Below are 14,005 nucleotides of genomic sequence, written 5' to 3' on the forward strand. Positions count from 1 at the left end.
GGCAGCCGGGCTGTCTATAAAGAATGAGTAGCTATGTATATGCATGCATTATGGTCGGGATAGCAGTCCGTCACGGTCCTGCAAACCTTGTCTTGATGTGAGAAGTAGACAAGTAGCTTACTCCCTTCACTTTGACAGACAGACAGCTGGGCAGGACTCTCTTGTCTGCACAAGTGCACGTATATACTAAAACCTGTCACGTCCATCTGCAAGAGCAGAATAGGGAGATATAGTCAGTACCCTTGAATACTTGATTCATGGGTCAGTATTCCTGGGAAAACTGCTTTAAGTCAGAATCTATCACACACTCTTACAGAATAATAAATATATATACCACTCTATATACTAGCAGTGAATTGCTTCTCCATTCACTCTAGGGGCACAGGTTAGTGCTGTATTAAAGCTGCAAATGGCAAGAATAGATTGGAAAAATGCCCTAGTCTTACCAATATGTTTGTACCATTTGTTTGCCTAAATTAAGTGTTGTATTGTAGCGGTGTGCACATACAGGAAGAGCGAAATAGCAACTGGCATTATGCAACCTGCACCCTAAAACAGTGGCAACAAAGTTCTGCTTCCAAAGAAGCAAATATTGATCGCAAACTGATGAGCCAGCTTTATATTGTATTTTTTTTAGCAGTTAACCGATTAACTTATGTGATGTTACATGTTTTTCGGAGATGTTTTCAATTAGATGTTCACGCTACTTGGAACTAACCTGATGTGCCTGATGTGAAATCGTCAATGGAAACTGTGTGGAAAACTGTTTAAAAAACAATACTTGGCAGGTGATTGGATGAACCATCCGTCAATCAAACTCTTGCCGAACCAAGTCAGGAGGAGAGCGAAAACATCTTTCTTTTCCGTCGAGAAAAAGCCTTTAGTGCCGTTCTTTGCTCTTCTTTCGATGAAGAAATACTCTCCAGTGATGATATAACTGATACTAGTTCAGCTACGCTAACCTCTTCAGGAGCCACCATTGTTGTTTAGAACCAACAGTCGCCTCTCCGTGCCGCGTTACACTCACCTAACCCCGCCTGTATTTGCCAGTAGTTCCTCACAGGACGCTGGATATGCAAGGTAAACTTAGAGCAAATTCACCTTTATTGGACAGATGACTGTGTAGAGGCAGACTGGAAATGGGGAGGATAAAGAGAGGGGTATGACATTCTACAAAAGGTCTCATGGCTGGAATCAAACCGGGGACGTTGCGGTTACGTGGCATGCGGGCGGCGTAACCATTTGGCTACCAAGGATCTCCGAACTTGACTAATTTTTAACCATTAACTGTTTTGGGGATTTTTTTCCTGTTTCCTCCCAATTTGGAATTCTCTCTCCACTGTTGACTTAAGTAGGGAAAGATATGTGCTACCTCATTAACTACTTCTTTACACCTTCCCTTGAGAGGTTCTTCCCCAGATTCTACCCCCTTCTTTGAAAGTGTACCGGCTAAACAGTGGTTATCTCTAGTGCAACAAAAAGGTCCCTCACTGGCTTCCCACCACAAACATGGCCAATTATTTTAGGTGGAAGAAACAAAACAGACCAAGCTGGAGGCACCACTACTAATAATTGACCTGATGCAGCTTTAAAGCACGACTAATGAATTGACTGAAATAAAGGCACAAGATGAACGCAGCTGAGTAACATGGATGCATAGAGTAAATCTGTTCCCAATGCTTTCATCGTTTTCCCATATACTGCACAATGCGTACAATGCTGCATATAATGTGACACATTTCATGAAGGGCAGCATTGTTATTCTTGAGGCGTCAGAAGTGGGCCCGTGCTATAAATTGAAGAGCAGCTCAGATCTGCTTTGAGGTGCAGCTTCAGCCCAGAGTGCCGCTGCGTATAGCTGGGCGGCTGGCTGCTACCGTCTTACCCATCATCTTCAAACACGCTATGATCTCGCTCACTCAGTGGTGGTATTCCAGCTGCTGCCAAGTTACACAGCTACAGAGGGGTTATAATTAGCTGGCTATACTGTCATCTGATCCACCAACCAATCAACCAGCCCAACCATACCAAGGCATAAGCGAAGACTCTCCTCCACTCCTCAGAGCGCTGAAATGCAGTGGATTTAGATTCAGCACTGATTGTGCCGCGGTCTCCCTTTGAAGTCCATTGTGATGCTCATTTAATTTTAATGCCCCTGGAGTCGACTGTACGTATGAAAAACTGAAGCAAATAGGACAAAGAGAGAGAAAATCCTTAATTCTTAAATCATAATACATCCATGGCTTTGATGAAGGTCGCTGCCTTCTAGAAAATAAACAGATTGTTTCATAGAATTATGGAAAGCAAAGGCAAGGACATAAAGTTATTGTACAGTGAGTTTAATGAATAGGTCTAAATGATTGCTCGTGCATGGTATTTGGTCTATCTATGAGCTAATTTGATCAGCCATTTACCAAAATGCCTGTGGTGGGTGTGTTGGCATGTAATATGTCGTAGAAATCTTAGCACAGCCACTTTATGTTCATCTGGCATCTCGGAATAATGTTTTCTTGGCATCTGTTTGTGCGTTTATGAAAGACATCCACTCTCCAGTTGGCTGTACAAAATGAGACACATTTGTTTTTATTTATTAATATTCTATTTACGCCATGCCTTTAACTTTTTATGTGATTTTGACTAATTATTTAGTCCAGGGTTACATATTTTTCTGCATCACATTTTCAGTCTACATAAATGCGGATTATGTCAACATAATAATATGCAGTAGTTTTCATAGCCAACACTTATTGAGAATATTTTGTTAGCTCAAGTATATAAACAAATAAGAGCATTGTGTGTGTATTTATGCATGAGTTTGTTCATGTATGTGTGTGAGGGATGGGGGTGCAATGCACATCCATGTATGCCTGAGAGGGATATAAAAAATGGATGCAAACCTGCACTCACTCCCTCCGTCTGTCTCTCACACTTTAACCTGACTCTCCTCTCAGACATAGCGTGCAGTCATCCATAAACATACGCACTACATAGCAAAGTGTAGTGATCTGGGCTGACTTAGAGGATCTGACAGAGCATTTCATATGACACCAAGCTTTCTAGTTTCCTCAGCCATACTGTGTCTGATGTCCGTCTGTCCATCTCACTAAAAAAAGTGAAGGCACCAGACAGCAAGAGGTGTAATGCATGGCGGTGGACAGATGTGCACAAGCAGAGATAATTCATTTAGACTTGTGCATCTTCTCAACATTTAATAGTTTAAAAAAGGAAAGACTAGGACAGCACTCAAATTCGACTCTTTAAAGGGGCCATATCATGCTCATTTTCAGGTTCATACTTGTATTTTGGGTTTCTACCAGGGATGCACCAATCCGACTTTTTTCAATCCCGATAGCGATAACTGGGCTTTGGGTATCGTCCGACAACGAATACCGATCCCATACCAGTGTTTAATTAATAAGCTGTATGCCTCACTGTGTGGCAATGACTGGGATCATTCTTTTATGTGTAAGGCAACATCGGGCTTGATTTAAACATTGCTTTTCTAACTTTGTATTAATAGATATACATTTTTTTTATTTGTTCTTTATTATTGGGATGGTGGATCTTGCACCAACAACTTGGTAAAAGATCTACAGAATTAAAAGGAATTACAAAATCAAGTGAAAACCTTTTTTAATGCAGCAAAAAATGTATGTAAACATAAAATTGAGCTGAATAGATCGGTCCCATTGTCACCAACATCCGATCCAGCTTTTTATGTCAGTATCGGCCCGATATCGGATCCAATATCGGCATCGGTGCATCCCTAGTTTCTACTAGAACATGTTTACATGTTTTAATGTTCAAAACACACATTATTCTTGGATGTTTGGGAAAGACGCCCTTCTTCAGCATGTATTCTTTGGAAATTGCCAGAAAGAAAGGTCCATGTGGCAAAATTCCAAAGTCAAATTGGAGTCCTGTTTTAGTCCTTCCTTTTTTATCATCTACATCAACGATCCAGCGGCCAGTCTTCAAGGTCTAAACGTGAATTGAGCGTGTTGTGTTTTAACATTTAATTGTTTCCAATGCAACCGCTGCTCTAATGTCATGTGGCGTACGTGTTGGTGGTCTCCTTTGGGCTAAGAATCGTAATTCTTCCTCAAATCTTGTCAAGTCACAATATTTACGAGGCTCTTCCAACATAAAAGTGTGCCGGGCATCGGCATGTCTGTGAGAAGAGACAGTAACTGATTGTCTTTCAGGAGCAGCTCACAGGCCTGAAGCTTAGAAGGGTAGAAGAGGGATGGATGGGATGTTGCAGAGGGAACATAGGTATCGTGGTAAATGAGACAGGAGTTTGGCCGTAAATACAGACAAAGCATGTGGCTCACTGACGTTGGCATGAAGCCTGTTTGAAGATGGAGCTGGCCCTGTAGGCTCCGGTGTGTCTCCTTGGGTTTCTATTTCATCAGCACTGTCTGATGTAGACTTTGGTAAAATCACATCAATGTAATACAGTGTCGTAAAAGTAAAATGGGATCATTTAATTTAATTACTGTATATGCTTGAGTGAACTGAAAGTCATTAGCTTTTACAGTGGGACCTAAAATGAATCAGGGCAGAAATTATAACAATATGAAATCTCCAACATCTTTTTCCTCTAGCCACAGGCTACAGCAACCATTTGAAAAACCAAACACCAAATTACAAACACCTGAGACAGTTACAGCATCAATAATTGATTAAAAACATCCCTGAAAGGACACAAACAAAATATATGTGAAGATTGTTTTTTACAGTTGTCTTCATCAGTAGTGTATTGAAATATTGGCCTGATATGTTATAAATAGGGCTGTCAATCGATTAAAATATTTAATCATGATTAATTGCATGGTTGTCCATAGTTAAACGCGATTAATCACAAATGAATTGCACGTTTTTTATCTGTTCAAAATGCACCTTGAAGGGAGATTTGTCAAGTATTTAATACTCTTATCAACATGGGAGTGGGTAAATATACTTGCTTTATGCAAATGTATGTATATTTATTATTGGAAATCAATTAACAACACAGAACAATGACAAATATTGTCCAGAAATCTTCACAGGTACTGCATTTAGCATAAAAAATATATTCAAATCATACCATGGCAAAGTCAAGCCCAACAGGCAACAACAGCTGTTAGGAGACTCGTGGGTACCCATAGAACCCATTTTCATTTACATATCTTGAGGTCAGAGGTCAAGGGGACCCCTTTGAAAATGGCCATGCCAGTTTTTCCTCGCCAAAATTTAGCGGAAGTTTGGAGCGTTATTTAACCTCCTTCGCAACAAGCTAGTATGACATGGTTGTTAACAATGGATTCCTTAGGTTTTCTAGTTTCAGATGATACCAGTATCTTCACTCTAGCCGCGACAGCCTAAAAATGGCAGGTTGCATTAATGCATTAAAGAAATTAGTGGCGTTGAAACGAATTTGCCTCAACACGTTATTATCGCGTTAACGTTGACAGCCCTAGTTATATAACATTAGATTCAAGGTTTTACTTTGTGTCAGCTTGACATTTGGTGAAGTATTATGTAATTTACTTCAGATTTCTTTAACAATAATTGATTGTGTTATCTTTGTCTTCAATAGAAGACACATTGAGTTTTTGTACAGTGTTTTTCTCTTGAAGGTTATGGATTGGATCTATTGTGATGTTTTTCTATTTTTAATTGCATTCTTCTCTTGTATTAAATGGATTTCAGAGTTTGGCTTCAGTATAAACATGCTGTTGTGTCATATTGTGAATTTGATGCCTGATAAAGGGTCCATGAGGAAATGTTGCATTTTCACTGAACTTAGTGCAGACAGTGTGCAATAACTCAAAACTTTCTCATGATTTCATCATACGCACCTGTCTGTCGGGTTTGTCAAACTTGACATGACATATCACTGAAGCTAGCTGAGCAGTGATGTTGTCCAGCAGCTTCGTATTCACACATTCACAACAGGGAGATCATTTCCCTCTTTTTCTTCATTGGTGATGAAGATAGATGAGACAAAACTGCTAAACTTCTTCCTGAAACTTGTTGTGCAAGTGCATAATAAATCATTGCTCATCACTAAAATTGATTTCCCCTTGTGCTTCTTTGCAGTCAAACCAACGGTGATCCACACAGACATGTTTGTCAACAGCATCGGCCCAGTAAATGCCATCAATATGGTGAGTAATACTGTGTTAATGTTTCATCATTGTTGTCAATAATCAGTCTGAAACTGCGGGTATAACTAAAGGAAGATTTTTATTTTTAAAAAATGTGTTGGGCCTGCCTCCATCCTGGGGGAGTTGAGCGTATAATGATCCAGAGAGCAGCTCTCTCCTCTGAAGCTGGCAGGGTTTCAGTGTCTTGCTCAAGCACACTTCAGCAGGGCAGATGCTTGCTGTCATGGTGGATTGGTTGGTCCTCCTAATCACTATGCTGCCCCACTGCCCTTGTAGTGTTGCAACACAATGCAGGTGTCAATCAGATGCTTAACTACTGCGCTGGCCTTTGCACCACATGGGGATAAATGCGGTCCATTTAATTCATCTGCGTTGCATTAAACATCTCTTATCCGAGTTAGAAATACCGATTAACAGTTGACCGATCGTGTCGCGACACACGCGGGCCAGATCTCAAAGCAGCATATTTGCAAATGGCTGCGCAAGTTGGCAAGATGTTTCACACTTTGTAGTTGCCAAGAATTGCATCAGCGACAATCTGAGGTGTCACCTGTTCGAGCTCTTTGTGTATTCAAATGAATATTCCAGTTTGTGATTTTCCTTGGATCTGGTTTGACGTTTTTTTTCTGTTGTTATAGTTGGAGTGACACATTTAAATTGTGTACTGACAAAGCTGTTTATTTTCTATAAAGATTTCTTTCATAAAAATGTGTCTTTGAATAATATTACATTAGAACAATTGATTAACCGTGCAATCGGGTGATATAAAGGTTAACCTTGCTATGCACCAGTATATTACTGTCCATTTTGGAAATATCAGTCTTGGTAAAGTCTGTCAGTATTCTTCTTCTAGTGTATGCACACAACTTATTCTAGTGATTAGAGTACAACCGTTAAAGTAGTAATAGAATTAACAATAAAATCATGTTATTTTTTTCAACCACTTTATTTTTTTAAAGGGTCACTTTGTTATTCTCCAACCTGGACCCTATGTTTCCATGTTTTTGTGTCTAAGTGACTAATAGGGGGCAACAATTCCTGAAATTGGTCCAGTAGCATCGTCAATGTACGTCCACTAAAAGTGCTTGTTTTTGCTACGGACAGGCTCAGATTATTATTATAAGTATCTGACAACATAATGGAAAGGATCCTACAGAGAAATGAGACATATGTTTCTATATTTCGCTTGATCCGGTATGTTTGTTATCGCTCTAAAATCTCGCGCCACATCCACTTTGTCAAAATCCGCTACATGTGACATTGAAAATCTTTTAGATAACACTAAGCTACGCTTTCTGTACACACACACAACGGCACTCTTCTCTCCAACTCCCACTCACGTTTCCACCGTTTGTCTTCTAGCAAGAAGTTACATGACACAAAAACAAACAGAAAAGTAGGAAAAACCTTTCACTTGTAGGGACCTTTCCATAATGTTGTCAGACATTTATAATAACAACATGAGCCTGTCAGTGGCAAAAACAAGCACTTTTAGTGGACATATATTTACACTGTTGAATTGCCCCAAATGATTACATTACAGCCCGTTTAGCAGCTGGCGGCTGCAGCGTTCTCGTTCAATACTGGACCAATTTCAAAAATGGCTGTCCCCATTAGTCACTTAGACACAAAAACATGAGAAAATAGGGTTGAAAAATACCAAAGTTACCCTTTAAGATGCAAGAAGCTTGTTATATCTGCAAAAGCCAAGTGTGTGTAGTGTTTGTTTTATTACTCTTACAACAATTCACATTATTCTCAGCCAATATGAGTGGGAGGGCTGCTTATTTGTGCATTACCAGCTTCCAAAAATCATCTATCAGTGTATTTCTATTAATAAAAATAACAATTTGACGAGTTGGAAGTGTTGGATTTCAGCTATCAGTTTCAGATAGGAAGAGCCTACTCCATGTTGTTTTTGGATTACCATTGCCGACGTTGTTATAATGCACAGTAACTCATGAATTCTACATTTAAAAACCGAGGAATAGTAACAGGATATATAGCTGTCATGCTGCAGTGACGACCAAAAGAACAGTTCGTCAGATGGTGGAGAAGAAAAATTGTTCGCTGGAGAGAAAATAGGATTAGAAAATGAGAGTCTCTTGCAAATCTCTCACATCAGCGTTGTTTTATGTGTCATTGTTTCTGTGGCAACGTCCCCGCTGAGAACCCACTTCTATTGTCATTCTGCAGAGCAGTCTGCTCTACATGGCGGTGGCGTTCCATTTCACTTAGTCTTAGCTAAAAACACCCACTCTCAATAACTGCAGTCACAGTGAAGTTGGAAGAGAAGCGTTGATGGGATCAGTTAGAAAATGTGTGTTTGCGCTCACATTAGGGAGTCTGCGTGCGAGCGCGTGTGTGACGGGGGCATCACGCTGACATGAAACGATGACTGATTGCTTCACATTCATACGTAATTAGCGTGGCTGGGCCAGTGCGTTCACACTGTGACATGACAAATGTGGTGCGGTAGGTAGAATTTTTTTTGAAGAGTATCTAAGCATGAGCACAAATCTTGTTTTTTAATTATTCAGGAATATTTGAAATATGGCGAAGTTACAGCTCGTGTTGGAGAGGGATGGGACAGACTAGATTTGAAGAAGAAAAAGAATCATAAATTGATGCTTTGTAGCCACTAGAGCCAACGAGTATAGAAGCAAAGAGACAAAACTCTGGTGCTTTTTTGACAATGGCCGTTAGATGCCACTGCGGTTTTACATGTAACTTCCCAGTAGAAAGACTTAAATAGCCCTCATTTAAATCATTATGTGTTAAAATTCACTAATAGCCGCACCACCTTGCACACTTGTGACATATGCGGTTCTGCCAGCATGTGCGGTTCTGCCGTGCTAGCTGTATACTGCTGTAATAATGGATATATTGGCTGTGATTCATCACTTTTATGATCTTATAATACACCCATGGGCTGTATGCTGTAAGCCTGTACTGTGGTGGAAGTATTATCGTCTCTGTTCCCAAACAACCGGCTATCGGCCAGTAGCTAGTAGTGCTAGTAGCATGACATAAACAGACTTTAATGTAGTTATAGGCTATTTAATAACAAGCAGAGCAAACGCACTGGGCACAACGTTGTATATATCCATGATTTGTGGTCTATTGGACATCGAATTTGGAGATTTTTGAAAAAGATTGAGATTGCTCTAATTATCCCAAGCGTGCTGGATTTTTCTAGCTTCCATTTATGTCCATCGCTCACTTTTATGCTCCTCTGGGAAGCGTCCGGGCAAAAAATGTTCATAAATAAATAAGTAAGTAAGTAAATAGTTATAATAGTATGTATATTTGTAATATTTTTATTGTTCAACACAGGTAATTTTGGTAGAGACATTAAATTTATAGCAATAAAATAGAAATACTTTTGTTTTTTGCTTTTGTACGGCACATTGTAGGGGATGTTTTACTGGCGTCATTATGGTAGTCGACTCGATTACAGTCCAAAATGGCGGAGGCGGAGGTCTGCTGCTGGGCGCTGGCGTTGCAATGGAACGTATAATTGACTTTCACCTCTTAGCAATATATCCTTTTTGCTAGAGCTGAGCAGCTCTTGGATGTGTGCAGCTGTTTCAGTTGAAAGATCTGTGAAAGATCCCAGAGTATGCTATATATAGGTTAAAGACAAACAAAAAATAGATGTTCATCCCACTCAGCAGGGCCCAGATGAAGATCCTGAGGCATTCAATCTTTTCTCTCATCATTGGATTTGAACTGTCTGCCTGTCCTTTGTGGGGGAAAAAAGGATGTTTTCAGGATGGGAATGTTGCCTGCTGAAAATGTTGTTTTTCAAATCTCGTTTAGGACTCTTTGGCATGGATTTAGGCTTTATTGTTGGGCTAAGCTTTGTCAGGAAGTTAATGCCTCTATGCCCTCTTGCGCACAAATCCCCCAGATTTTTTTCTCTCTCCTGCTGTACTTCACTTTGAACCTCAGGGCTCAACCATTCCAAATAACAAAATAAATAAGAGAGACTGATAGCTCCCTCTCACTCGCCGTGTCTCCTTTACCTCTCACATTAGACCAAATCTCACCTTCGCTCTCAGCTCTTCAACTCTGCCCATGGCTCCTTTCATCCCTTGTATGCGTGTCCTTACTCAGCTCTCACAGGGACTGAATAGGAGACAGGAGGTTTTGTCAGGCTCAGGACAAAGTGCTACCAAGGCGGCAGGTTATGAGGTTAGATAATACTTGAGCCAAATAAGGGGAATTATTAATTGCCCCGTTGAACATTTAATTTTCAGGTTGAGGGCGTCAAGATGGTCTTTTTCAACGGAACTCTTTAGTAGGGACAAAAGGACATCTTGGCCTGAATAGAAACCATCTTGTATTAAGTTTCCACTGGCATAGAAAAGTTCCCCTCAGCCAGATGAAACAGAGCAGTGCTTTTGCAGCCCACATTTGATCTCACAGTTAAAAGCCACACATTGGTGACAGCGCTGGTTGCAAACAAATACTGTTTGCAAGGCTTTCCTGACAAACAGAGACTTTTTATCTGGTGTGTTACATAAAGCCCGTTCAGCTGAAGTTAAACACAACAATTCGGGTAATACTGTTTTTTTATTCTGCCGTCAGGAATACACCATCGACATCTTTTTCGCTCAGACCTGGTACGACAGGAGGTTAAAATTCAACAGCACGATGAAGGTCCTGCGTCTCAACAGCAACATGGTCGGGAAGATCTGGATCCCGGACACCTTTTTCCGCAATTCGAAGAAGGCCGACGCCCACTGGATCACCACGCCCAATCGCATGCTTCGAATCTGGAATGATGGCCGGATACTCTACACCCTCAGGTAAAACGCCAGAGATGCCTGAGATGAGATATTGGTAACAGATTTGGGTGTTTCTCATTCATCAGACCCACAGTTTGATTGATTGTGTGACTGGGTGGCAGAATTACTCCATTTATCGCTCCCATTTTATCACATTTAAAAGCTTAAATTGTCAGTTATAATTATATCTGCTATTTTGCATCTGTTTTAGTGTGTCTAAACCAAAAGCTAAAAAGGTGCTTCTAATTTTAGATTTAGTGGAAAAAGAAGATTTTTCCTGTGATAGCTAACATAATGGGGAGTTCAAAATCTATTTACATAAACAATTAATTCTAGTGCTCTCAGCTGATGAAGCAGAAAACAATAGATAACGGTGAAAATACAGTCTCGACTCAACAATCTGAGCATTAAAACTGGACTAGGAGCTAATAATGACTGTGCAGCATTTCATTTTTTATCAGGATTATCATCAATTTGTTGCCACTGAGGTGCTTCCTGCTCTTCCTGGAATCCACCACGAGCAATGCGTGTACTTTAGAAAGTGTTCTGAAGTACCCAACAATGTACGGCCTCTCTACACAAATGATTCATGGCACTGATTATCCTGAACAGGCTCTGGGCAATTTTAAATTCCTGCATTTTAAATTTGACATTAATTAGCGTGCAGGAAATATGTCCTACTGAATGAGGCAGGAAGTTGTTAGTGACAAGGGAACACTGGAACTGCATTGCCCTGCACTGTTTTTAGGCACTCTTACAGTACATGCATATAACTTAAAAGTAGGGCTGTCAATCGATTAAAATATTTAATCCTGATTTATCGAATGATTTTCCACAGTTAATCGCACATTTTTATCTGTTCAAAATGTACCTTAAAGGGAGATTTGTCAAGTATTTAATGCTCTTATCAACATGGGAGTGGGCAAGACTCGTGGGTACCCATAGAACCCATTTTCATTCACAGAAATTGAGGTCAGAGGTCGAGGGACCCCTTTTGAAAATGGTCATGCCAGTGTCTCCTCACCAAAATTTAGCTGTAGTTTGGAGCGTTATTTAGCCTCCTTCAAAACAAGCTATGACATGGTTGGTACCAATGAATTACTCAGATTTTCTAGTTTCATATGATACCAGTATCTATCTAGCGTTAAAACTGAGTCTTCTACATACTCGGATTGCAAGTTGCGTTAAAGAAATTAGTGGTGTTAAAACAAATATGCGTTAATGCGTTAACTTTGACAGCCCTACTTAAAAGTGAATATTTTTAATTTTACGATTGTACTTTTTCATTATTTTGAGTTTCAGAAATCCTTAGGAAGATTTTTCAAAAATAATATGCTAATTATAAATATTGCTATATTATGTTATGGCCCATTCTTGCCTGTAGATCGATTAATTGGACAATAGTAGCCAGGTTACTGCTCTGATGGGTTGGAAGCACTACTAGACAATGTTTTTGGTTGCCGACTAACAATTAACATGTGAAACGTGTAAAACTGGAGGATAGATTGAAGGGAAATATTAATTTTGCTTATAATCATGTTTTGCATGCCATCATAAATACAGCGGACATTATTACTGACACCACAGTATATCATCAGTGATAATAAGAGAGAAAGTGAACTATTCTGGACTCAATCAAGCCGTGATGGATGTTCTGCTATGCCGAACACTACCCCTCCACTTCATTAATTTGTTAAGGAACTCCAAATTTAACCAGTGGTTAATTAGGATGACCGCCGTGATTGGGAGGACAATGATACATGAAAATAGCGAGTGCATGGATGGGTAAAGTCATTTAAGGTCATTCTCTCATTAAGGGGAAGTTTAATGACTTTGCCTTCAAACTCCCTCAAGTGTGAAAAAGAGGAAGACGTGTGTGTGTGTGTGTGTGTGTGTGTTGCCGTGAAAACATCAATTTAGTTTAGTGAAATTCTAATTAGTAATTCCTCATGTTAATACTGATAAGGATAAGGGTTTAATTCTGACGTTTCCAACAAGCTTTTAAATGTAAACTATTGTTTTGTGATAGACTATATGCAATTTAAAATCTATATATACACATTTACATTCTTCTATATGGACCAAAATCTTAAATGAATGAATGAATAAATAAATGATTACATAAATAAATGGATCCATTGGAAAAAAATATTAAAAATAAATGTAGCCATAAATAAATTGATAAAATGTGACATAAATTGATATTTCTGTTTCAATTTGCCTCTTTATTTATTTATCTTTGTATTAATTCCGTTATTTATTTACTCTTCGGTTTAATTTTCCCTTTTATTTATTTATGTATTTATTTTTATTAATTTCTAAATGTATTTATTTATTTATTTTTGCATATTTAAAAATAAATATAAAATGCAAAGATAAATACAAATTTAATTCAAAAATAAATAAATAGATTAAAAATAAATACATACAAAAATAAAAGGGAAAATTAAACAGAAGAGTAAATTAATAAGGGAATTAATACAAAGATGAATAAATAAAGAGGCAAATTGAAACAGAAATATCAATTTATGTCACATTTTATCAATTTATTTATGGCTACATTTATTTTTCATGTAATTTCTGCTGCATTTAATGACATTTATTTATTGATTGAGTCCTTGATTTATTTATTCATTGATTTATTTTTTATTTTGGCAGGTTCCGTCCTCCATATTTCTATAGTAACTGAGTCAGTGGTTTCAAATATTGTGTCTCCGCAGGTTGACCATCGATGCTGAGTGCCAGCTTAAACTGAACAACTTCCCAATGGATGAGCACTCGTGTCCCCTGGAGTTTTCAAGCTGTAAGTTTGGCCATATGCTGATCTCCCACTGTTTTACCTCTCCCTCTGTTGCATCTCAAATGCACACACACGCACACACACGCTGTGGCCATGAACGAGCAGCATATGAGCCTAACAAAGACATCATTTAAAGAATCATTATGCAACAAGCCAAAGTATGTATGCATGTACAGTATCTTCACTGTAGATACCTATTCTGTAGATTCTACAGATTAGGGCTTTCACAATATCAGATTAGCACTACACGATTATTGTGG

At 38.9% G+C, this 14,005-nt stretch overlaps 1 protein-coding gene across 4 annotated transcripts in view; it reads left to right on the forward strand.

Moving 5' to 3' along the window:
• The window catches only part of gabrg2 (gamma-aminobutyric acid type A receptor subunit gamma2), a 67,357-nt gene that overhangs the window by 14,284 nt on the left and 39,068 nt on the right, over positions 1-14,005 (forward strand). For all 4 annotated transcript variants that reach the window (XM_037748533.1, XM_037748534.1, XM_037748535.1 and 1 more), the window contains exons 3-5: positions 6,085-6,152; positions 10,746-10,966; positions 13,666-13,748. In XM_037748533.1, coding sequence (XP_037604461.1) covers positions 6,085-6,152; positions 10,746-10,966; positions 13,666-13,748 — 372 coding nt within the window. The remainder of the gene's footprint in view (positions 1-6,084; positions 6,153-10,745; positions 10,967-13,665; positions 13,749-14,005) is intronic.

Source organism: Sebastes umbrosus, chromosome 17, assembly GCF_015220745.1.
Source record: "Sebastes umbrosus isolate fSebUmb1 chromosome 17, fSebUmb1.pri, whole genome shotgun sequence".
In the NCBI taxonomy this organism is placed as follows: Eukaryota; Metazoa; Chordata; class Actinopteri; order Perciformes; family Sebastidae; genus Sebastes; species Sebastes umbrosus.